Here is a 26376-nt window from a genome sequence, read left to right as displayed (position 1 = left end):
GGCTGGCTGGCTGGCGTGGGGCTGTCCCGTGCCGTGTTGGATGTTTAGCGACATCTCTGGCCTCTGGGCACCACATGCAGTAGCTCCCCGCCCAAGTCTTCACAATCAAAACTGTCTCCCCCGGTGGCGGAGTGGTGGGTTACCCTGGGCCCGGCAGAACGGAGCTTGGGGACATGAGCAGATACAGCAGCCCAGTGAACCCGGCTGTCTGTCCACATCTGACCGTGGTGCTGTTGGCCATTGGCCTGTTCTTCACCGCCTGGTCCTTCCCTTAGGAGGTCACCTCCACCACGCCCACTCGGGGTATCTACAAAGAGCTCCTCGTCGCCTTAGCGGCCTCCCTCTTCATGGGCTTTGGAGTCTCTTCCTGCTGCTCTGGGTCTGCATCTGCGTATGAGCTCCCAAGGCTTCCAACCAAGCGGCTTCACTGAATCCCTGCTTTTGTAAATTGATTTTTTTTTTTTACTATGCCAGAAGTGTCCCATCGGCTGCTCACAATAAAGGCAGATGTGTGACCAAAAAAAAAAAAAAAAAACTTCAGACCTTGCCAGATATACCCTGGGGAGCAAAGCCACCCTATTAATAATCACTGCTCTGATCTCATTCTCACAGTAACCCTTAAGGTAAACGCCTTTGATACTCCCCATTTTACGGATGGTCAAACTGAGACTCAGGGCAGAGGGGTGATGTGATGTGCCCCAGGTCACAGAAAAACTGGAGTGGGGGTCACATCAAAAGAGAAAAATTCAAGGGTGGGCGGAAGAGGCAGCCTAACACCCTCCACATGAAGGAAAAAGGCAGTAGCCGTTCCAGCAAAAGCCAGTCCTAACGTTTCCGAGACCCAGAGGTGACTTCGCAGCAGAGTCTAATTCTCAGTGGAACGGAAGGCCTCGCTGCAGGCTGTGTGCTTTTAATAATGTTTAAATAAAACATGGGAGCATGGGTGAGACCTGCGCTCCAAGCCTGGCTTGTCAGCAGCCCGAGCAGTCATAAATAGTTAATAGACAACCACTCACGGCTCTACTTCTTTTAAACCTAGCATCAATTATATATGGTTCATGAATTATTTATTTGGTGTTACTCTGGGGTATATTTTCCACTTTCGGGGGGAAAAATGAAAACAATGTGAGGCCTAAAAGAGATGAGGGGATGTCTCCCTTCTGTGTTGGTGAATTTTCCTGTGAGGAGAAAGCCTCCCATGGATGCAATGGAGAGGTTCACCTTGAACTGGGATCTGGGAAGACTCTGCTCGATCGCCAGGAGAAGAGCTTGGGGCGGCGGTGTTCTGGCAGAGGGTTAACAACCGGCTCTCCAGCCTAGGTGGAATCCCAGTTGGTCTGTAGTGTTTTCCAGTCTCTGTGGTGTAAATCTTCCCCCCGGGGCTGGTTTCCAGCTAACGATGTTGGGAAGCCACGCCCAGCAGTACTGTTACATGGCATCTCCACTGGACAGACATGATGGACAAAACCAACTTCAAAAGCATGGGCAGAATGTTAGTAAAATTAGGAAGCAGTGTGTTTTGAGTATGTGTTACCTTTGTCTTTAATGTGATTTATTTAATTGTAAGTTGACATTCAATTTTTAATAATACGTATTTGTGTAACAGCTGGCTCGCAAAATTCCTGAAAACGCAGCACTCAGCTCTTGCCAGTCTGTGGGAGTCTCCTTGGGGTGGGGTTGCCCTGCCCTGGTTCGGAGTAGAAGCAGCAGAAACGTGGAGTCCGAAGGCTCTCACATCCAATCTCATAGCTCACTGACTGTCCCTTTTTAAGCCAGATTACTTCACTATGAGAACTCTGTCCTCTTGAGGAGGACGTTCTTTCACCTCATGTATGAAATGGGTGTGATCAGATCTACTTAGAGAGACTGAAGCGAGTAATCCACACCATGCTTCTCGCTCTGCCTGTCACATAACTGTCCCTGCAGGCGTGCGGGCTGCTGCGTCTTCCCCTCTGGTTCTCTTTCTCCTGTCTTCCGAGAATCTGGCCATAGCTGGTAAGGGCTTCAGGAAGCCCAAAGCCAGATTCTGTTTAGTTTTCGTGTTTGTTTTCGCTTTTGGTTTGTTTTGTTTTTTGGCCGCCCAAAGACCCATGTTTTCAAACTCTAGGTCAGAACACAGACCCCTCCCACCACCTGCCCCCCACCCCGGAGGTATGTCCACCAAACCCAGAATTAAGGGTTTCATTTTAAAAAGCTCTCAGTGTTTTTCTCCCGCCAGTGTCTTTTAACTTCAGAGCATAAAGATGAAGTAATTTGGCTGAGAACTGAAGTATTTAAAAAGGCATTCCATGTGGAGGGCATTTGGGGCCATGAGCAGGGTATAAATAACACCTTTTATAGCTCTCTTGACAGGGAGATAGCTCTCCTAATTACTGTCCCGTTATCTCAGTGTGATCCAAAATGGCCCAACGCGTTTATAAACTCCCGGTTCACACACTGCTTCCCTCCCCACTAGTCACGGCCTCCTGTGCTCTCAGCTGGCAGGGGAGAACGTGGGCCTTTGTATCATCCCCACTTCCAGGCACTGTGGGCTCCTCTGCTTGTCTCCCCACAAAGGTTTCCATACAAAAGAAACTTGGTCCTAAAAGGGACTTAGAACCGGGTGTTGCCAGCCCCACACATATTTCTGAAACGGAATTTTTCCAAGCTCTCCTGATCCCAGGTGGTGAATGTGCTTGTCTCAATTCAAGAGGTGTTATCATCTAACGAAATGAGTTTCTTTGCGTCTGCCTCTGAGATGAGATATCTAGATAATAAAATCTATTAACAGAAGCCTACCTAGGAATAATTGGGTCTATTACTCCCTGACTTGTGGCTTTGTTTCTGCCACAAGTGAAAGCGCCACAAATGGAAACAGACGCTCCAGTAATTAATCAGAATTGAAAGTTGCTAATACCAATTACAAATAGCGGGTGGAGTCTGGAGGTGGCAAACAGAAGAGCAAATACCAGTCTTGTCCCCAGAGACTTCATCAGTTGAACTTTCGTCACCTTAGACTTGTGGAAACCAGAGTAACTTAACCTCCCAAAGTTACTTAAAAAAAAAAAAAAAAGTGGGAGGAGACATTGAGCGGTGCAGGTGTACATTAAATTATTAAAATAAATCCAATTGGAATTGTTTAGATGAGATTAAGCCACACTTAACTGCATGTCAGAGAGGCTTGGGAAGGTTAATCTTCACAACTGAAAGCACAATCATTGTCCCAGTTGGACATCTTCAGGCGATAGTGGTCCCAGGGAGCCCCAGATCAGACTCTTAATGTTTTAAATTCATTTCCAGACTATAATTTGGTTTGAAAAACAATTCATCTCTTTCTGGTGCCCTTTTTCTTTTGTCTTTTGTGGCTGAACTTAAACAATGAGAAAGTAGATGGAGACCTCAGAACTTGAGGACAGACCAAGCAATGGTAAAGAAAATGTTTTTGGGGGGAGAATTGGCTGATTTGGAATTGCAAGCATGTAGAAATAGAAATGGATGAGTGAAGTGGTCTAAATTACAGCTCCTTTGGTTGTAAGTGACAAACCTCGAACTGGCTTAAGCAAACGGAGTTTATCAGAAAAAAAAATTTGCTTACTTTTGCCCTCAAACATTGTTTGGCACATAGGAGGCATAAAAAATGCACGCCAAACGAAGTAGGAGCTTGACAGAAGTGGCAGAGGACTAGGAGTCAGGAGACGAGGTGCAAATCTCAGTGCCGGCACTTCCCTACTGTGCGCCTTTGGTCAAGATGCTCACCTTCTGTGTCTCTGTTATCTTATAAAATAGGGATAGTCATTGCAACTCCATCACATCATTTCAAGGCGGATTTAATGAAATAATGCATTTAAATGCTTATCACAGGACATAAAGCAAACTCACTGTCACATCCTCATCGTTACCACTGCCTTAATTCGTTCAGGCTGCCATAACAAAACACCATAGACCGGGTGGCTTACAAACAACAGAAATTTACCAGTCACAGTTCTGGAGGTTGGGAAGTCCAAGGTCACGGCACCAGCATGGTCGCATTTTGGCGAGGGTTCTCTGCCTGGTTCATAGCTGGTGCCTTCTTGCTGTGTCCTCACACAGTGGAAGGGTCTAGGACTGTCTCTGCCTTCTAATCCCATTCATGAGGGCACTATCCTCATGACCTGGTCACTTCCAGAGGCCCCACCTACTAATACCATCCCCTTGGAGGTTAGGATTTCAAAATATGAATGGAGTGGAGGGCCAACGTTCAGACCAAGCAGTCATCATCACCGTCACCTCCATCATCACCACTACCACCATTGCCATCATCACTCACCATCACCATCATCACTCACCATCACCATCATCACCATCCTCATTCTCATCACTACCATCATCGTCACCACCAGCATCACCATGAGAGTGAGACCCAGAGCAGAGAGTACAGAAGAGCCCCCCTCGAGAACAGGCAAGCTCTGAGCTTTAGAGCAGAGGTATAAGCCTAGGCAGTGGTTAAATCATTTCCAGTTGGACAGTTCTGGGAATTCTGTCCCCCACGTGCTGTCCCCCCACCCCTGTGACCCATGGGTTCACAGGTGCCTCCTTTTGTGCTCAGTGTCCTGGGCACCAGCTTCACTGGAATTCTGTTCTTCGTCCAGTCTTGCCTTGGCTGCATTCCAGGTAGATGACCTGGCACCCATCCTGCTGCATGTCACCTCTGCCGCCTGCCGGCTCACATAATTAGAATCAACACATTCGTTTCCCTAAGAGCAGTCTAATCTTCACCCCGAAAAGTTTTCGCATGGAAGAAGAAAGGCAGAGACAAGCTACATCTGTCCTTGTTCAGGCAATTTGCAGCTGTCCGCAACTGACATCCACCCAGCTGGGCAGCCGAGCCAGGCTTCCTGTTCGCTTTTGGTGGGAGGTGATGCAGTCGATGCTGTTACTAAAGTTCGGCAGTGGTTTAGATATGCAGCGTCCTGCTGGAAGGAGGCTTATAAGCAAACACCCAGGAGGAATCCTTCAGGCTCTAGCCTTTATGAGCTAATTGCAGGTGGGGGAAAAAAGACGACTGATATGACTTCTCAGCAAACAAAAGGAAAAGAACTCGGGAAATAAGATGGTTTTCACTTCTTCTGAGAGGGTGGCCAAACCTCACAAGGTTGTACGCAGTAGCAATGAAATGTGCTATGCCAGGAATCAGCAAATGTTTTATGTAAAGGACCGGTAGTAAACATAGTTTAGACTTTGCAGGCCGTACTGTGTCTGTCGCAACTACTCAACTTTGCTGTAGCACAAAAGCAGCCAGAGACCGTACCTCAATGAATGAGCATGTGTGTTCCAATAAACCTTTATTTACAAAGACAGACTGGCAGTGGGCCAGATTTGGCCCCTAGGCTGTGGTTTGCCAGCTGCTGCTCTAAGCTCCTTTGGAAGGAAAAGCGGAGTAGGGAATGCATAGCAGAACTAGATTTAAATCATGGCTCTAGCCCTTCCAGACTGTGTGTACAGGGCAAGTCACCTGCTTTCTTTGAGTCTCAGTTTCCTCATCTGTAAAATGGGCTCTAAGGTAACCTGGATATTAGAGGAGTGTCTTGCACATATTAAATGTCAATGAAGTGTAACTCTGCCTAGTACCCACCTCCTCACCCCTGCTAAAAATCACGAGGGGGTAAACCTGATGAAAGACGGCTGCCTGAAGCCTTCCTGTTGGCACCTTCTATGGGGACAGGATTGGTGATGCCAGTATTTCTGTAGCTCATTTGAAGTTCTAGCGGCTCTGAGTTTCCCAAGGATGGTCCTTCTGTTGTCTGTTTCTACCAGGGCCCTCCCACGCCAGGATGCTGCCCCTGGCTCAGCCCACCCATCTCCATCACAAGGACACAAATCAAGTTTCTGTGTACACACGTCTCTTGTTAGAATGAGTAGCTAATGAGGGTAGTTTAACGTGAGGCCAACATTGAAGACTGTGTCTGCAGGTCAAGGACACTGTGTTTCAAAGCTAATATTATCTCTGTGTTTTAACTGCGATTTTTAGACAAGGTCTTCAGGATAGTTCTGACGTTTGCGTGATGATGCTAATAGTTAAGACCCACTTGACCAGGGTGGGGTGGGGGGAGGGTGCTCTTTGTAGGAGAAGGGTAAACACAGCCCTGCTTTGCGACTCCGTGGATTTACATGTTTATTGTTTCTGTTATGGACGTCAGCTGGAGGTTGATTTTAAGTTGGGTTATGTATAGTTTGTATTTACTTATTACTGTTGTCATTGTTGTGGCTGTTATGATTATTATTTCTATAACAGCCTACCATTTGTGCCAGGCCTAAACGTGGTTTGTACATTCTGCCATTTACTTCTCCCAAAGTCCCCGTGACCTACCTCCAAATCAAAATGTCATTCTCAGACCAGCAGCCTTGGCTGTAGGACCTCAGGCCCCATCCCACACCTTTGAGTCATGATCTGCATTTTTTTTTTTTTTTTTTTTTTTTTGCGTTACGCGGGCCTCTCACTGTTGTGGCCTCTCCCGTTGCGGAGCACAGGCTCCGGACGCGCAGGCTCAGCGGCCATGGCTCACGGGCCCAGCCGCTCCGCGGCATGTGGGATCTTCCCGGACCGGGGCACGAACCTGTGTCCCCTGCATCGTCAGGCGGACTCTCAACCGCTGCGCCACCAGGGAAGCCCCATGATCTGCATTTTAACAAGACCCTCAGGTGACCCACACAGACAGGAAGAGCCCTGATGTAGGCGCTTCATCCTGACTCTGTTTCAGGTGAGGAGCAGGAGGCCGAGAAGGGAGACACAGGGCTCCTCCCATCCAGACCCTAATCACACCCTCCGCTGCCCAGTTTAGCTTAGGGTCCCTGCCTTTGTATCAGTGATTTGGTGGTTTTGCTTCTGTGTCTTTTTCCCCCAGTGACACCGTCTACTTCCTTTTTTCTTCTTCTTCCTTTCTTCTGATTCTTTAAGAAGAATCACTTTCTTCTTAACCCTTCCAGGGCGGGGCCCAAAAGTTAACCACACACCCAGGAAGGGTTCAGCTATCTACTGCGGTGATACATTTGCATATGCAAAAAAACTGAGAACCTGCTATTTTTTGGTTTTGTTTTTTGGCTGCGTTGGGTCTTCCTTGTTGCCTGCGGGCTTTCTCTAGCAGTGGCGAGCGAGGTTACTCTTTGTTGCGGTGCGCGGGCTTCTCACTGCGGTGGCTTCTCTTGTTGCGGAGCACGAGCTCTAGCCACACAGGCTTCAGTAATTGTGGTGCGTGGGCTTCAGTAGTTGTGGCACACGGGCGTAGTTGCTCCAAGGCACATGGGATCTTCCCGGACCAGTGCTCGAACCCGTGTCCTCTGCATTGGCAGGCGGATTCTTAACCACTGCGCCACCAGAGGAGTCTGAACCTCAGGATTTTAGAACAGGGCCCAGGTAGTAAAAACTTTCAGCTTTGTGGACCACAGAGTCCCTCTGTCTCAACCTCTGAACTCTGAAAGCAGCTGTAGACAAGACAAACGAGTGTAGTTGTGTTCCAATAAAACTTTATTTACAAAAACAGGCACAGGCCAGATATGATCCCAGGAGCCAGAGTTTGCGCCTTGTTTGGAACATAAAAGTTGACAGGATTTCCTCAGGTGCTGGGATTTGCGTTGTAAACTCACAGACCGACTTTAGAGGTTCCTGGGGCCCCACTCGGACATGGGGCTGTTTTGAGGATGGTTTTGCCTAGTTCGGACCATGTCTCTCCCAGGACAGCATCTGGCCTCCAGGGAGGGAATGAGGGGAGGAAAGAGCTTCGAGGGGCTGTGGCTGACTTGCTCCCTGGCGCTGGGAGAAAGCCAGAGAGCCTGTCTCTGAACGGAGGAAAACCAGTGAGAAGCCATTGGAACCAGGCCTGCCTTCCCCAGAGCCAAGCCTCTGGATGAGAATCAGGAGGTGACCCTGAGCGGCTGCGAGGGCAGGACGGACAGACCCAGGAGAGCCCTGGGCCCAGCTGCGGGGCGGACGTGATGAGGCTGTCCCTCCCCGAGGCACGTGCCACCAGGCCATAACCTTGAGATGTGCCGGGGAGAGAGCGCGCAGCGCTTGGGGGTTGCTTTTCCTTCCTGCTGGGTCCGTAAAGGACTAAATGGACCACGAGCAGCCACGTGGCTGTTGTAATTCTAGACTCCATCAAAGGGAAGATCAAAAACGTGCACCGAGGGAGCTTCCTTCAGCATCTCTGAGTCTTCCTGCTGGGAGCCCGGGAGCTGACACGTACTGCCTGTCCGTGCTGTGGCCCACCTCGTGCCCCATCTCATTAAATGGGCACTTCCAATCCTTGGAGCGAGGTGGTATTTTTATCTCTGTTTTACACATTTTAAAGAGGCTTACATAGAGGTGAAGTGACTTGCCCAAGGCTGGATAGCTAAGAAAGATTGGCACCGGGATATGGAATCAGTCTCATGACACTAAAACCTATGCTCTTAATCGCAGTGCCGGTGTTTCTCAAGCATCAGTGCATACAGATCACCCGGGGATGTTCAAAGGCAGAAGCTGAGTCCACAGGGCTGGGACAGGGCCGGAGAGCCCGCGTTTGTGACCAGCGTCCTGGCGATGCTGGCACACGGACCTCCCTGGGAGTGGCTGGCCCTACATGATACCCTCTCCTTATTCCAGAGCCTCTGAAGTCACGCGAAGGGGAGGTTTATGTTTTGTAAGATGAGGTCACACAGCAGGAAGTGGCTCATTCAGGATTCAGATTCATATCGGTGTGATCCAGAGTCTGTGTCTTCTAAATTAATGTCTCCCACCTACCATTATGCCTTTAGCTTGGCTCCTACCTGGGGTCCATTTTGCCACTCAAGTAATCATATCTTACAATATCTGGAGACATTTTTGGTTGGCACACCTTAGGGGCGGGGTGGTGCTGATACCTAGTGGGTTAGAGGCCGGGGTTGCTGCTAAGCATCTGAAACACCCAGGACCACTCCCTTCCCCCCGCCAGCAAAGATTCATGCGGCCCCAATGGCAGTAATGCTGAAGTTGAGAAACCCTGCCTTTTAGCTCAGCCTTCTTCAGTCCAGAAAATCAAAATCCATCCAGAACCCCTCTCCAGAGGCCACATAGTGCCCATGAATTAGAGGAGTTAGCATTTGAAACCGTCCCACAAAAGTGGCATGAATAAGTGAGAATCATAACTAGCAAAAATGTCCATTTCCCAATGGATGGGTGGAGATTTCCCCAAGTCTGAAACGCGGCCAGGGTGTTCATGTCTCTGTAACATCCTCTTGCCTCTACAGATGGAAGCCAATCAAGTCTAGAGGTCACTGTCTTCATCTCTGGTCGTTATCACGCCTGGCCACCCGCTGCTTATCAGCGTCTTTTGCTGTTTGTGTCACACGCGCCGGTTTCTCTGACAGTAGCTCCTTCACCTGTTTCTCAGCGAGATGGCATTGTCTCTGGTCCAAGCACAAGGAAAGCCAGGATGGCCTTGATCGCCAATACCAATCTCTCTCTGGTCCTTGTTCTCCCTGATCAGTTCTTGCGGGGAACGTATCTAATGATACAAGACGTTAATGGGGGTTGATTTACCCGGGAGGGATTGCTTTCCCCGCTCACCCGAGTTCATCCGTGATGGTACTTTGGTTTGTTGAGAACGCCGGCCAGGGCTTTAGTTGTGATGAGGCCATCAGATGTGTCTGAAAAAAGAAGATGTGAAGAGGGAAGAAGCAGTGTGATAAATAATGTCTCACGTGCGCTCAGCTCGTCAGTTTACAAAGCACCTGAATGTGACTCGAGCCTCGCAGTATTCTGTGTTGAAGATCGGGAGGGAACTGATATTGATGGAGTTGAGGGGACAGACTCGAGGGTGTGCGCGTTGGTGCCTGGGAAGCCAGTGCGGATGTGGGGCTCGTTGCCAGGTCTTGAGTCTGGTGTGGGTCTCCACCTCACCCCTGTGCTGACTCGCGCTGGCTGTGCCTACCTGGCATAGCTGCTGGGATGTGGTCACTTTGGTCCCTGCTGGCTTGGGTGACTTTATTCGGGGCCCGTTTTCCGACTCCTGTATCTGTGGGCAGTGTCTGCAGTCTCTTGCCACGTCTCTCCTGGGACGCTCTGGACACATACGGATGCTGGCAGGGATGAGACCTAACCTGCCCTGGGGGGTCGGCACATTGGCAGTCAGGATTTTATCTGATGTGGGGGCATGTTTGCGTGACTTGGGACCTGGCAGTGGTGGAGTGGTACAAAATGTGAACGTGTTCTGGTGGAGAGGGGACTGGAAGGATGTGGGGGACCATGTTTGGGGCATTAAAATGGTGTGGCCAGTGGGGTGTGAGACTGAGGTCACCAGATGCCTAAATGAGGCGTGTGGGAGGGCCAGGAGAAATGGAATGGGGGAGAAGAGAACCCCCCAAGCTTGCTGTGTTTCACAAGGTGTGTCACCCAGTAGTTCTGAGAGCAGGAAAGAGCGCTGATGTTTATCGAGCATGAAACTTGCTGTGTTTTATCCGACATTTCAAGCGCCTTCCACCCATGAATCCTCAGCTAGTCCCACAGCACAATGATGCTGTCAGTACTCCCACTTTACAGGTGAGGAGACTGAGGGTCAGGGAGGTGGGTGACAGGCTTGCTCACAGTCATGCCGCAAGTGGTGGAGCTGGGTTGCAAGCCCATGTCTGTGTGAGTTGAAGACCTGTGGTGGTCAGACCCGCTGCTTACGGCCCCCACCGTGAATGTAGAGCTGGGAGAATTGAAAGCTGAGTATTTATGGGGTGACTTCTAAGTTCTAGCTACTGCATTAGGCATTGGGGATATTAGGCTGAGTATAGCCCTACTCATAAGGAGCTCAGTATAGCAGGAAATTAGAAATTGGAAATTAATTACAGTCTGATGGAGGTGTATGCTTAACTCAGTGACTTGTCCCAAAACACAGAGATGAAAGTGGCTGATTCTACCCAGGGGAGCCAGAGAGGCCATCCCAGAAGAGTTGGCTGTGGAATGGGTCTTGAGGGATGAATAGGAGTTCACTTGTCAGAGTAGAGAAGAGCACTCCAGGTGGAGGAATGGTAGGTCCAAAGGCACAGAGGCATGAAAGGACATGGCATGTTTGAGCACTGTGGGAATTACTGATGTGTGGGTGCACTGTTGGCCATGGAAGGAGAGGAACCTTGGAAGGTGAGTTGGAAGAAAGACTGTGAAAGCCTTGATAGGCTCAACTGCACAGTCTGGACTTGGGGAGGTGAAGAGGCACTGAAGTCTCTTAAGCAGGAGAGGACTCAGTTGGATTAAAAAGATTCTCCCTTGGATGCTGTATGGAAGGTGGATTGGAGAGGGGGCTGGATTGAAGAGGAGGACCAAGATGATGAGAACCCTCAGGAGCTGGTGATGAAGACTAAATTTACAGGGGATGGAGAGCTGGGGAAAGAGGCAAGAGATAAGCCCACTGTGTTGATATGAGATACTGTACTTGAGGATCAGAGAAGGGACCAGGGGTACATAGGAATAAGTTGTTCTCTCACTTTAACTTCTTTGGATGCAAAACCTGAGGCCCCTTGAGAAGTTTCAGAGTCCGGTTCAAAAGTTCAGTAATTCAAAGTTCAAAGTTTCAATAGTGTCTCTATTTCTGCAGTCATGTGGGATCGTGGGCTGGGAAGATCTATGAGCTTCATTTCCATTTAAATTGAAATAAGACATGTCAAAGGTGGCTTGATAATTACTGCCTGGAGCAACGGCCCTCTGATGAGGGAAGTGTGGTGTCGGTGTACATGGTACAGAGAATTTCCGCATTTGAGGCTTAACTACGTTGATATAATTATTTGTCAGGAAAATCAGGTGGCACAGATATGTCATATTTGCACTGGAGCAGAAAAAAATGAAATGCCTTTTTTCCTTTTTGTAGGAAGCAGTTGGGTGGGCAGCTCTGGGAAGTGGGGAGTGGGGTGTTTGGATTCACGCCAGGTCAGGATGTCTTTCTGCAACTGGAGGTTTTGTGAGGGCCCTGCGGGTGCCAACCTTGAGAGAGTTGCACTCCGGTGACAGTTCTTTGTCCCTTTCTGAAGATGCTGCAGCAGTAGTCACAGGTTGGGGCGGTTCTAGGGCTGGGAGGGCTACAAGCTCTGAGTAGTTAGAGCTGTAAGGAACCTTAGAGAGGTTTTTTTAAAGTTTTATTTGCAAACCCTCAGCCACATTCCCCTTCTGTGTTTGAGGGTCTCATGCCCTTCCAAGGAGGCTGTGCCTTCTGCCACTCGCCACCCATCAGGAGAAATTCTTGGGACCACAAGAATCAAGTTCAGAGCCCCCTTCTCATAACTGTAGCCCCAGCCCGTGGCACTGTTATGACTTGAGTAGCTGGAGCCAGGGTTTAGGCAAAAATGGCTCATCCGAAGTGTGAGAACAGAGAAAGGAGAGAGGCACACACTTGCTGACAGAGAGATGAGCTGGGTAGGAAAGACTCCAGTTCTGCTTCTGCCACCCAGTGGCCCCAGCAACCTTGGCCAGGTGGCTTCCTGCCCTGAGCCTCACTTTGGGCCCCTGGTATATGGTATGTGTGTCCACAGATGTTTACGTGATGCGTGGACGTGTATAGCAAATATATCTGAGACTTTCTGCAGGCCGGCTCTTTATCATCTAGAACAGCCCAAGTTACCTAAAATATTAACTTTCCAGAAAGCGATAAAGGCCCTCAGGTAGTAGCTGGGGGCATTTAAAAACAATCAGCTTGAAAAAATGAGAAGGGAAATGAAAGATAGCAAGCAGGCGCCTGGAGCCCCACGCGTTCTTCTGCCTGGAGATACCAGAGAGTCCTGGCAGGGCAGGGGCGCCACGGTCCCCTGCTTGTCCGCCTGGCTAACTCCATTCTGCCTTTCCTATAAAACTCTTTTGCCCCAGTGCATGTCCAATAGATGTGTCTATACACACATGAAGAAGTGAACACAGGATGGAGACACACCAACATAGTCATCAAGAGGGGCTGTCCCCGAGGTAACAGACTGAAGGGCAATTTTTAATGTTTTTTTTCCTTTGGCAACTCTATTTTCTAAATTCTGTGTAATGAACCCTATTAGAACCAGAAAAGAAAGGTAATGATGTATAAAAGAAAAATAAAAGATCACACGATGTTATATTAGTTTGCTCGGGCTGCTGTAACCAAGCACCAGAAACCGGGTAGCTCGGTAAAACAGCAATGCATTGTCTCACATCCTGGAGACTAGAAATCTGAAATCAAGATGTCGTCCGCAGGGCCTCGCTCCCCTGAAGGCGCTAGAGAAGAAACTGTCCCATGCCTCTCTCCTGGTGGTTTGCCGGCAATCTTTGACGTTCTTTAGATTATAGGTGCAACTCGTGCATCTTTCGTCTCCACGCGGCGCTCTCCCTCTATGGCTTCGCATCATCTTCCCTCTGTGCATGACTGTCGTCATTTCCAAATTTCCCTCTTCTCATAAGAGCACCGGTCATGTTGGATTAGGTCCCTCTCTCATGACCTTGTTTTAACTTGATTGCCTCTGTAAAGACCCTGACTCCAAATACAGTTGCATTCTGAACTGCTGGGGATTAGGATTTCAACATATCTTTGGGGGGGACATTGTACAACCTATAAACAGATGTGCTCCAAGAAACAAGAAGCAGCTCAGGGTTCCTACAGGGTTTTCCTTTGTGGGTGAGGGAGTCACTGGAGCTGGGGCCTGTGGGTGAAGAAGTGTCAGTGTTACTGTGGGGGCCAGCCTCCAAGATGGTTCTCAGCGGTCCCCGTCTCTGCCTTCACACCCCTCTGTAGCCTCCTCCGTACTGTATCGGAGTTGGTCTGTGTGACCAATAGATGGTCAGGAGCAGTGGTATGTCATTTGGAGGCTAGGTTATAAAAGGTCTTTGGCATTTGCCTTGCTCTCCCTTGGATCACTTGCTCTGGTAAAGCCAGCCACCATGTCATGAGGACACTCAAGCAGCTCAGTGGCGGCCCTCATGGTAGGGAACTAAGGCCTCCAGCCGATAGCCATGTCGGTGAGCTTTCTAAAAAGGACTCTCCAGCTTCAGGGCGGCCTAAGACAACCATGGCCCTGGCTGACATCTTCACTGTGACATCATGACAAATCCTGTGTAGGTTTCCCATTGCTGTTGCAGCAAATTACCACAAACATAGTAACTTTAAAATCACACAGTTTATTCTCTGATAGTTATGAAGGTCGGAAGTCCAAAATGAGTCTTAAGGGGTTAAAATCAAGGTGGAAGGATGGCTGGCTCCTTCTGGAGGCCCCAGGGGGTGATCCATACCTTGCATCGTCCAGCTTCTAGAGGCAGCCGGCATTTCTTGGCTCCTGGCTGCATCACTCCTATCCATGATTCCATCATCACAGCACTGTTTTCTTCCCCACTGACCCTCTCACCTCCCTTTTATAAGGACCCTTACGATTACACTTAGGGGCCACCCAGCTTATCCACATACTCCAGGATAAACGCTCATCTTAAGATTTTTAATTTAGTCACATCTGCAAAATTCCTTTTGCCATCTAAGTGAACATGTTCCGGGGATTAGGACGTGGACATCTTTGGGGGCCTTATTCATCCTACCATAGACCATGAGCCAGAACCACACAGCTAAGCCGCCTCTGAATTCCTGACCCACAGAAAACCATGAGCGAGAAGGACATTTGATATTTCAAAGTGACTGGCTGTTGAGGCAATTTGTTACGTAGCAATAAATAACTAATCCAGCCTGGGGGTTGTAATCCAGCATTTGGTTGTGACACTTGACAGTCGTTAATTCTGGATTTATTGTAATGTTTTCCTTGAAATATACAACTAGAAGAGTGTGCAAATCTTAGAAGTGTCCAGTTGGATGAATTTTTACAGACTGAAAACACCCTCATCTGTTTTTAATAACGAAGCCTGGCTATAGCCCAGATGCCTCTGTGCTCTGTACCAGTAATTCTCCTGTTTGCTCTCAGATTGGCTCCCACCGTTTCTCTGCTGTGCTCTAAACAGTTTTAAGAGCTTACCTTCTGGTAGGTTCAGCGAAGTGAACGGCAGTGAGGGACAGTTGAAAGACAGGAGGAGTGCAAGAACCAGTGTATTTCTCCCTCTCTCGCACTGCCTTGGGGTCGGGGGTGGGGGGCCTCCCTGACTGCAGCCCAGCCTCTGTAATTCCGGATCCCATTTGGGACCCTCCTCCCTGACTGCAGCTCCCATTGGGCAGCCCTGCTGTTGCCCGTTGGATGGCCCAACTTTTTGGCTTTTCCTTCCAGCCCTAGGTTGGCAGTGCCTTCCTGTAGCTGTTAATCTCTTCTGGCTTCTCATCTTTTCCATCACCTGAAAAACCAATTCCCTATATTAAATTCCTTTGGCTGAATGATCTAGAGTGATTTCTATTTTCCTGACTGATACAGGCTCCTTGGAGGTATTGCATTAAATCCTTCTGGCTTCAACAGAAAAGTATCAGGTTCATAGAATTCATTTTCTGAGAAATGAGGCTATCCTCACTATACAGTCCCTGCAGGTTTCATGTTTTCGGAGTCTTTACTCTGAAAGAAGGAAATGGGAACCTTTGTTATGTATCAAGTACGTGCCACAGTATTAGGTATACCAGATATACGCAGTTTTACATTATTTCACTTGTTCCTTGCAATACCGTTTGTTGCAGAATAACACTGTCATTTTAACAGATGAGGAACTAAAAGTAAGGAAGGGTCAGTAATTCTTCAAAATTCACATAGTGCCTCAGGGTTCATCTCATCCTAAAGCCAGAGCTTTTCCTGCTGCTCCCATGTTGTTGGTAGTTTGCATCTCCCCCTCCCCACCAGCCAGGGTCCCTCCCTACCAGCCAGGGTCCCTCCCTAAGTGTGGTTGGGCTTCAGCTTCCCTCGGTTTCATAGAGCACTCATCAATATTCAAGGAGAAATACCAGAAATACCAGCCCCCCCACACCTGCAACCAACTTATGTAAGTGTCTTCTCTGCGGATTCAGGAGGCATTTCCAGGAGGATTGAGACCATTTGAAGTGTGGCAGAGTTGGGAGTTCCAGTTGATGCTGGTGGATGGAGCACAGGGCAGTACTGGGGGGAAGCACTTAGCTTGGTGGTTCAGAGAAAGGACTCAGGCCCCACATTGCCTGGGTCTGTGCAGTGATCGATTAGGCATGCCTGCCACAGGCAAAGAAAAGGACAGGAGGAGTCATGAGGTGTTTCCTGACCCTTTGGAAACAGGCAGGCCTGAGCTTGAACCTACGTGTCACTGTCTAGCTGGGTGACTTTGGGATCTTTGATGAGTCTCTCTGTGTCTGTCACCACATCATTAAAATAAAACACTTTGCAGGATGATTATGAAGAAAGGACATTGTCTAGTGACAACTACCTTCTCCTTAGTCCCCTTACAGCTGGAGGTTGGGCTCTTTTTCAGTCTTAAATAAGAGAATCTGATGTGCCACTTGGGGTTTTCTAAGGGGTGCCCCAACTCTTTCCCAAAATGGGACTGAACGCTTCCTGCTCATGCTCACTCCATGCCAATATGGCCTCAGAGCTCTTGCCAGGACACAATGCATGGGGCCTTTACTTTCCCCCATAGCCTCCTTTCTCCCAGGCAAGTGACCCTTGGACAATTTGAATGAAACAATGGCAGTTCCTCATAACCTTGCTTTCTGGGAAGACTCCCCCCAGCTCTGGAGACACGGTCATCCTTGGATGAAGCAGGAGCAAATAGAGGCAAAGGGGAAAATAGCTGTGGGCTGGGGTCAGGAGACCTGGGTCCACTCTAGCCTGTCATGTCTTGGGTGCGTGTCCCTGGGCAAGTGACTTAACCTTCCTGAGGCTCAGCCTGCTCATCTGTAGAATGGGGATGATGAGGCTGCCATGCGAGGCATTGAGCAGGTGGACCAGGGGATTGGTGATTGCAGTGCAGAGAGAAATGAAGTCCTAGATTTTTAATTTTCTGATAATAAAAGTAAATCATATTCTTTGCAGAATATCGGGAGAAGTATAAGGGGGGGGGGAATCACCTGATATCTCACTGCACAGAGATAATAGCTCTGCAACGAGTTTGTTGCAGTGTTCTCACGTTACTTTTTATGTGTTTATATTGTATGTGATTCTGAGGGTTTTTATAAAGATTGCGTGAGATAAGGTTTTTTTTCAAACATTTAGTAGCACGCCTGCCCACGTGAGAAATAGAAATAAATACGTTCATTTATGAACCATTCACAAATACTTATTAAGTATGTGCTGTGTGTCAGACTGGGAATATTTGTGTGTGAATCTGTAAATACACATGAGAACACACATTCACACGTATACATATTTATGTATTTACATTTATACATTTACATTTCTATATACTACATGTATACTTTATATAAACGTACATTTATACACAGTTACACAGCATATGCAGGTGCGTATAATTTTTTCTTAACACCAGGCTCTGTAACATGAAGTTTCTATTTGTCATTAGCACATCAGAAAAGAATAACAAGGTGAATTTTCATCAGGTTTTGAGGATGTTTTGAGATAGTCTGATCTATAATATAAATTAGGTGAAATTAACTTTGGGAGGCCTTGCGGGACACCTCCAAAGTTGAGAGAGGCAACCTCCAGAGCCGCAGAAAGTGACATAGGTGAGTCCCGTGCATCTGCAGGCAGGAGAGGGTCCTCTGAAGATTGAGGTGCCCGGGGCAGAGATCCCAGACAACAGTTTTAAATATTAGCCTCTAATGGAACTTACAAGAGGAGATGATTTTCATTGCAGCCACTGATTATCGTACAAACTGCTCCCAACACGGGCAACTCCACACAGCACGTTCCAGGGGGAGCAGCTTGGGAGTTTAACAAGGGCTGATGACTCTCTCATGCGATGCAGGGGAGGCTGGCGCGTACACATACGTCGTAGTCTTGTGTTGATCTCTGTGTGCGTGGTGTGTAGTATGTGTGCCTTAGTGTGTGTCCCTCCTTCATTCAGCTCTTACAGTCATGCGGTAACGCCATTCACTCAATCCCAAGACATATTGGGTGCCTGCTCTGTTCTAGATGGCAGCAATACAGAAAGATCAGGGCCCTGAAAGAATGATGCTCATGGAAGTTAGGATTTTATCTGCACAGCCTGTGCCTAGATCAGTGCTGCTGGTACACAGTTCATGCTCAGTAGATGCTTATTGAATGAATGGTATGACAGTGTGTGTGTATATATATATATAATGAATATATAATAATCTACGTTAGCATGTTGTGTGTCTATTACAATGTATATCACTGCAGTGTAGCTGTGGAGTAATATGGACATATGGTATGTTTATTAGTAGGTTTCTGTTGTACACATCTTACTGTCTAAATACTTTTGTTCCCTAATTTCCCCCCCACAACTTCTTCCTGCTTCAAGCCCGCAAAAACAGAGTAAAACAGAGAAGACCGAGCTCGTACTTGGCCTCAAAGCACAGTCCCATTTGCATAGCAGTCCTGACCCGATCCTGAGCGCTGCTGCTCATGGAGGTGGAAGAAGGCCCCAGAAGGGGCCTCCCCTGTGCCCCCTTCTCCTGGTGCACCACCCTCCCCTCCATGTCTCTCGAGCCGTCTCTGGCTTGGGCCTTGTTTTGTCTGCCCCCAGGAGACTAGTGTGGGCACCGCATCCATTTCGCCTAATGACTTGGTCTCGGCAATCAGCAGACTAGTTGGTTTTCAAGTTGAAACAGGAAAGGTTTGCTGATTACACAGACTCTGAATTTCCCAAATCCATCTCCCTGGGAGGTTCCTGCTGAGCCTGAGGCGTGACCCCAGGCAGATGGGGGTGGGGCGCGGAGGGCAAGGGGCACAGCGGAGGGAGGCAGTAGCGGCAGGTCCCCGGCAGCACAGGCCTCACCTGTCTGTGGATGGTTTTCTTGCTCTCAGCTGTCCTCGCCCTGTCTAGCTAACTCATCCTCTAAGCTGCCCTTGCTTTCCACCCCCGTCTTTCCTCTGCAGATGGTGAGAAAGCTTTCAGAGCCCTGCATGCCAGCCTCCTTATTCTCTGCGTGACCTTGGCAACCCCCACCCCCCGCCAGTGACGTGGGGACACCCACACAGTTGCTCATCGTTCTCTGAGCGTTAAGACATAGCGAGGCCACCACTGGCCAAGCCTTTCCTCTCTGCCAAGCTCATTCGATCCTCACAGCAGCCCTGGGACGGGGACTACGGCTGCCCCCATTTTACCCGTGCGGGTCAGAGAGGTTGAATAACTTGCTGAAAGTCACACAGCCACTGAGTGGTAGAGCTGGGATTTGAACGCAGGCATCCTGGCTCCAGAGCCTACTTTCACTTTCATGATATTATGGATCTGATGCATCTCAGGTCCCTATTTCCTCTGCTCACCTGCTTGGTCCTGGCTCAGAGCCACCTGTCCCTGAGACCCAGCATCCTTCCCTTCCCTGTCCTCTGTCCGCCAGGAGGCTTCTCGCGGATCGAGACTGTAAGACCTCGTTGCTCCCTCCGTGTGACCTTGACGTGGGCCAAGGTCACGCAGGCACAGCCAGGAGGGGACATCTGGGCTCCTCTCTCTCAGCTCGTGTGGCCTAAGGGCCTCACCTGAGAACCCAAGACTTGGCTGCCCAGTTTTGTGGTCTCCCAGCTGCATGACCTTGGGTGGGTCTTTTTGCTGTTCTGGTGAGAGATGAGTGTCCTCATCTCTAAAAGAAACGTTCACCACGTGCCTAGAATGGCCCAGACATGGACATGGGTAGCATCTCCACATCTCACAGATACACAGGTGCCTCGTCCCCTCGCCTCCCAGGGACGCTGTCATCCCGGCCCACTAGCAAGAAGCAGCGCTCGGGCGACGCTCCTGTAATCTCCTGGGATCGTGTGCCCAGCCATTTTCCTAGGTGTCTTTATGAGCTGACAAGCTCGCATCCTGGGCAAACACCCTCCTCGCCGTCCCACGGTATGTTATTTCCTCTGACAGTCCACCGACCTCCTGCCTGGGGCCCTGCCTCAGACCATTTCTCACCTTGTCAGCACCAAGATGGGGATTTCACAGCTGGCTGTTTCAACCCAGGGCACCACTCCCCCACCTCTCCACGCCGCCCCTTCCCTCGTCAGCTGGGCTGGCTTCTTTGGCTTTCTTGGTCTTTGCTCGCTCTCTCTCTCAAATTGGAGAAGACTCAAAATCAGTGTAAAGACACAGATTTACAATACCGTGAATGGACAAGCTGGTCTGCTATGAGCTGAGCGTGTCCCTGTGACGGGGAGCAGCCCTGGTCCCCGCTGGCTTTCACTGGGGCGGGCAAACAGAGCCCCAGAAAGATCACTGGCCTGGGAGTGGGGCAGACTGGGGTTCCCCTCCTTGCAGCCTTGAGTGACTTCAGTGGCCTCGATTTCCTCATCTACAAAATAAGGAAAAACAATCCCAGGCTCAGAGAGGGACTGTGAACCGTTCACGGTCCCACAGCTAGTGGGTTGCGTGGGGAGCTGGGAATTGTACTTAGATTGATCCTCAATTCTTAGTTTTCACCCCTTCACGCTCTCATCAGTTGGTATATACATGTTTCTTAAAAGACAGCAGTCAAAAAAGAAACTTGACATAATTAGAACAGCTCAAAAGAAAAGTCCTATCCATAACCCCTCTTTGCTCCCATCCATAAATATTCTCAGCTCTCCAAGTGTTTTCCCAACTGCATGTGTGCTATTCGCATGTAGACTGGGGCACGATATTCTCTGTTCTCTTCTGCTTGCTTAATGGTATTTCACAGAAGGCGTTCCACACCGCCACCATCCTTATTTCTAACGTTGACGTCTGCCTAATAGCATCAAAGTGACGCGCTGTGATTTCCGTAACCAGTCCCAGTTGCTGGGTGACAAGGCGGCTCTCAGCCTCTCGTGTCATCAGTAGCACAGCCCCAGGCATCCTTGGTTACAGAAACTTGCTCTGTGTTTTAGTTTACACCCCATGGGATTAATTCCCAGAAGGTGGGTTTCTGGGTTTAACCCAGGGTTTCTCAGGCTGGACACTGTTGACATTTGTGTGAAGTAATCCTTCATGGTGGAGGTTGCCTTGTGCGTTGTAAGATGCTGGGCAGCGCCCTTGGCCTCTACTCTGCTAGATGCCGTCAGACTCCCAAGTGTGACAACCAGAAACGCCTCTGGACGTCGCCTGATGTCCCCTGGAGGGCAAACTCACCGTCAGTTGACAGTCATTGTGTTAAAGGGGAGGCGTGTGGGAATAACGTTACAAATGAAAGTCAGAGATTTTCCAGAGAGTCTGGACAAAAATCCAGTCAGGGCAGAAAGTAACGGGATGAGCATGGAGAGTCAGGTGCACCAAGCTTGGGTTCCAGCTCGAGTTCCAGTTCAAGCTTGCGGCCCCCCAGGCCTCATTTCCTCATCTGTGAAATGGGATCAGTAATAAATAGCCACGTGCCAGACTTGTGAGGAGTGAGTGAGGCCAGGAGCGTGAAACGCTGAGCACAGTGCTGGGCGTGGAAAGGTCTCAGTGAGCGCCAGCGGTGCCGGCCGGCTCCGCGGGGACCCCCACTGGGGTTTCCATCTTTGCCTTTTGCTGCCTTTGAGGATGGAACGTTGGGGGGGTCTAGGTGACAGAGCTGTGAGGGACCCGTTCTTGTTCTGCCCTCCCCCCAATCTCCCGCTCCACATCCATCCCTGGGACAGAGACTCCGCTTCCAGAACCAGCCTCCGCAACTCTCCTGGGAAACATACATTGACTCATCCATTGACCCATCTATCCAGGGTGTCCACTTGGGGCCGGCACCCCCCGTGTGGGTGAGTGGGCTCTGTGCGGGGCCGTGCCCTGGAGCCCCCAGGCATCCACTTCCTCCTCTGTAAAATCCAGAGCATCTGAGGGTCCACGAGCCCGTCCATAGAGAGAGCCCCTCGTGGGCACGCACCACGTCGCAGGGTCCCAGTGAGCGCCAGGCTCCTCCCCAGAGCTCTCGTAGGCGGGTGGGGGTCTCGCCCAAGGCCAGCGTGTGCTGTGGTCTCTGTCTCCAGGAGAAGTACGTGGAGGAGCTCGCCGCAGTGAGACAGACCCTCCAGACAGACCTGGAGACGTCCATCCGGCGGATCGCCGACCTGCAGGCAGCCTTGGAAGAGGTGGTATCCAGCGACAGCGACACGGAGAGGTAAGCTACCAGGAGGCGGCTGGGGCTGGGCGTGGCAGGTGGGCTGCACCCTGGGGAGCTCTGCAGCCTCCGGTGGGCAGTGCTGCCCCTCTCAGGTCTGGGGGTCCGGGGACTCAGGCGCACCAGGGCGTGGGAGGAATAACTGGCCGCCTCAGGCGAGCAGAGGCAGGACGCTTCCCCGCTGGTGGTGACGTCTCCGTGTTACCGCCAAACGCCTAGAGCCCGGTTCGCCGAGCCTTTGGGGAGACAGTCTGGAGAAATGGCTGCAAAGTGTCCTCCAGTGTGTGATCTCGGGCAGGTCACACATCCAGTCTGGGCCTAATTCCCTCATCTGTAAAGTGGACATAGCACTACCGGGCAAACCACATGAAATGGCCAAGAGTTGACCCCTGTTGACCTACAGAGGGGACGTTCCGTATACTCCGCTCACTCCCCGCCTCGTAGCTTGTGCGTGAGGGTGGAGTGAGTCACTAGGTGACCAGCGTCGGGGCATGTAAGTGCTGCAGGAGTGTGGGCTGTGTCTGCACAGAATAATGAGTGTTATTTCACAGAGGCAGCAGCTGGTCAAGGGTGCAAGATTAGAGCGTTGGCCCTCAGCTTCAATGTCAGGGCTTCTCTCCTGCCTCAGAAGACAGATAGGCCGCCTCCCGCCGACTCCAGCCAAGTCTCAGGCTGCACAAGCCACGAGTGGGCTGCCCCGCTGGGAGTGGTTGGAGGTGTCCCGGCGGGCACACAGCCCTGGCTGTCACCCTGCGGATGGCCCGTGGCATCCTGTCGCCCTGAGCTCCCTCTGTAGCCTTGACACGTTATGTCTCTGGAAATCATAGCTGCACATCTTGCTGTGGCGTGTCTACCTCCATGTCAGCCTCTGCAGCAAAGCCTGGGCGACAGGGAGAGACGTTTTCTTTGTGCAGACAATGAGACAGGGGCGGGATGCCCCGAGTTACCCGTCAGGTGTGGTTCCTCCCGGGAACCAGCCAGCCACCTCTTACTGGGGTGTGGGCAGGGCCAGCTGCCGACTGGCGGGAGGTGTGGGTGAGCCGGGCAGCAGGGGAGGAGAGACAGTTGTGTGTGGGCTGTGGTCCAGCCCGTGGGAAGAACCAGACATCTGTGTTAGAGCTGACCACGCCCAGTCCAGAAAAAAGACTGGAAGGAAACACACCAACGTTCTAATACATTGGGAAGGCATTACTGGTGACCTAAATTTTTATTTTTTTCAGGCTTATGTAGATTTTCTCAAATTTCTGCAAGGAGCATGCACACACGTCCCTAGCTCTACTCGCGTCCTCTTTGGGAGATTTTGCTCGTATAAGTCATGTACTTTATGCCTCGATAGGAGGCCATGAGCACATTCTCTCCTTGATGCAGTCCTGGGCTGGTCACAGCTGCTCAGCAGCGTGTAGCCTCCGACTTTCCCGTGAAGATGTTCATTCTCAGCATCAGTGTGACAGAGACCCAGTGGACTTGCCATGTTCTAGCCTCTAAATCAAGGGCTTTATCTCAAACGTCCTCAGTTTGTGCAAAAATGGCTCCCACGCAAACATTGTAAGGATTTCTGCCACGCCCTGAAGGTTTCCACAGCTGCCAAACTGCTGGTGAAACGGCTAATACTGATGCTGCAGCTGCTTCCAGCTCAGGGTCACGTTCAAGAACCCCCTCCGCCTCCCCTCCTCCAGTTTTATTAGTGTCATAACAGAACTAACATCTGTAATTACAAACCCCTGGCGTCAGTATTACCCGCTCGATGCTTGGCTGGCCTCTCCGTTAATAGAAATGCTAGGACTTTTGCATTAATCATAATGGGAATTAATGGCTGTATGTACTAGTATCTTGTGTTCTTTTGTGTGTGTGTGAATGAGCAAAACTTTTAAACCATTTTTACTTGCATAGCAATAGATTGCTTTTCTAATAAACAATAAAAATTCTAAAAATAACAAGATTGGAAAGAGGCAGAGAGTCTGGGCTTGGAGGTGCAGGGACACACTGGACAGAAGGTGTGACAAAGAACAAGGAGCAGGTTCTCACCTGGCGCATGAGGTCCTGGCAGTGAGGTCACAGGTGGTTACAGACATCGCTCTGGTCTCTGTTTATAGGGGGTCCCCTCAGGCCTGAAAGGGACCCTGCCTGCACCCTCTCCTAATAGGAGATATTTTTATCTGTCTTTGCTCCAGGTGACAAGCCTCATGCTCACCCCCTGGTTCCCATCCACCTTTTCTGAGCTCTAGTCCCTGGGCCCCCAGGGATCCAATCTGAACCCTAGCTTTCTGTCTGCATTTTCACGATCTTTTGTCTCTGGGGCTTTACATCTTCGTCTCGCCTGGACGTCTGGTGCCTTTTCCTCGTCCGAATCTCCAGTGTCCGCCCAGTACCTGACTCATGCTTCCCGACACTGGAGGGGCCCTCACCTGCGTCTCAGGGTTGTGCGAGGGGTGAAATGATCATAGAACCCCAGGTGTGAAGAAATGCATCTTGTACCTGGAAGAGCCCAGGCGATGCATGGGGTTCTTGCAACTGGAAGTGGAGGCAGCTTGGGGAGGGCGCAGGCGCTGCGTTTCAACCAGCCTCATTTCCAGTCAGGGATCCAGCGGTTCATGTCTGCATGACCTTCTGTGAGTTTTTCAACCTCTCTGAGCCTCAGTCTCTTCATTTGTAAGACGGGTTGATAATAAGAAGTAAGTGAAAGAATCTGACCCAGGTTTAGTGCCTTTTACCTGGCAGGGGCTCAGCCGTCATCAGTTCCATTCATTCATTCATGTGATTGATTCTGCGTGGTCCACACCAGACACTGCGCCGAGTGTCTGTCTTATTCCACGCTTCTTGTTATCATGTTTCTCCATCTTAGCGATACAGGGAGATTGAATAACTTGCCCGAGGTCAGGCGGAAGTTAAATTCCTGAGGGAGTAGTGAGGGAGGAGAGCACAGATATGGTCTCTGCCTTCGTGGAACCCACATTGTGATGAGCGAGTGCGCTCGCGCGCGCGTGTGTGTGTGTGTGTGTGTGTCCCCGCCCATGAATACAGTGGACAGACTGATGAATAAAATGCTGGGATACAGTAGGAATTACAAAGACAGAGAATGCAGAGCTCTGATGAATGACACGGGAGGTAGACATGGCCTGTCTGAGAGGAAGAACTGAACTGAAACCTGGATTAAAAGAAGGAGCCAGGGCTTCCCTAGTGGCACAGTGGTTGAGAGTCCACCTGCCGATGCAGGGCACACGGGTTCGTGCCCCGGTCTGGGAGGATCCCACATGCCGCGGAGCAGCTGGGCCCGTGAGCCATGGCCACTGAGCCTGCGCGTCCGGAGCCTGTGCTCCGCAACGGGAGAGGCCACAACAGTGAGAGGCCCGCGTACCGCAAAAAAAAAAAAAAAAAAGAAGGAGCCAGACGCGGGAGCTCTGGAGAAAAGTGAGTCAGGGCAAATGAGAAATGTTCTAGGAAGTGAGGGTTGACCAGTGTGCCCGAGTGAGATCAGTGGGAAAGAAAGGCTCTCTTCCTCTTGCTCCTTCCCTCTCTCCCACCTGTCTTCCCCTTTCGAAGTGGCCCATGGAAGACCACCGTGTCCCCGTGAAGCGCCCCCGAACCCCGGGCAGGACTGACGGGCACCATCCGTGGGTCCACCGTGGAAGGAGAACGTGGGGCTTCTTGTTCAGAATCGGTTCGGAATTCCAGGCAGTCACAGCAGAGTGTCACACCAAGCACAGGCCCCTCTGGGCACGGGCTGGAAGCCTGTGAAGCCAGCCCTGAGCCCAGGGTGGTCTTCGGGAAGCATCTCCTAATGCCCAGTAGGCCTTGGTCCCGACTCGCTGTCTTGTAACTTAGATTTGGAACTTCCACAGAGCGTGGGTTTCAATAATAGCATAGGAGTGGGGGAAGACTGGGGAAAAGTGGCCACAGAGAAGCCTCAGCACTTCTCAAGTCTCAATTTCAGAGGATTAGTGTCACGCAAACCATGCTGTCTGGCCGCAGCACAGCTAAACTGGTTATCAACAATCCAAAGAAATACAGCGCGCCACTGGGTTCTAGAGCCGCGTGCAGAGCAGAGCCCCAGTTCCTGCCCCAGGGCCAGCCCGAGCTCCTGCCCATCCTGACAGCTCAGCCCTGCACTCCCCTCTTCATTGCCTCATCACCTGGGGAAAGGGGCTTGGATTGGAGCCTCAGGGATTGGGCCAAGGTCTGTCTCCAAACTGAGCTCTCAATTAGGATTCAAACCCACCGTGGGAGAGAGAGAGCGATTGGTGCTTCAGCTGGAGGTGAATTTCTTTGGGAGACTTGTTCAAATTATGAAAAGTCGCATTTCCCCATGTTGGGTATTAGATCCGAGTGTAACGGGCCTTCCAGGCTGGAAACGTGGCTACGTGCTCAGAAAGCC

General features: G+C 50.4%; 1 protein-coding gene and 1 pseudogene across 1 annotated transcript in view; both read left to right on the top strand.

Annotated features, from left to right (window-relative positions):
* Nucleotides 1–26376, top strand: part of MYO18B (myosin XVIIIB) — a 226745-nt gene that overhangs the window by 164433 nt on the left and 35936 nt on the right. Inside the window, exon 37 of the mRNA XM_027125285.1 lies at nt 21874–22004. Coding sequence (XP_026981086.1) covers nt 21874–22004 — 131 coding nt within the window. The remainder of the gene's footprint in view (nt 1–21873; nt 22005–26376) is intronic.
* On the top strand, nt 86–775 carry LOC113629733 (transmembrane protein 258 pseudogene; annotated as a pseudogene).

The sequence above is a fragment of the Aethalodelphis obliquidens genome, unplaced genomic scaffold, assembly GCF_003676395.1.
Source record: "Aethalodelphis obliquidens isolate GAN/ISIS:26980383/991018 unplaced genomic scaffold, ASM367639v1 scaffold28, whole genome shotgun sequence".
In the NCBI taxonomy this organism is placed as follows: Eukaryota; Metazoa; Chordata; class Mammalia; order Artiodactyla; family Delphinidae; genus Aethalodelphis; species Aethalodelphis obliquidens.
Note: the sequence above shows the minus strand (reverse complement) of the source record. Positions and strands in the feature narration are given on the sequence as shown.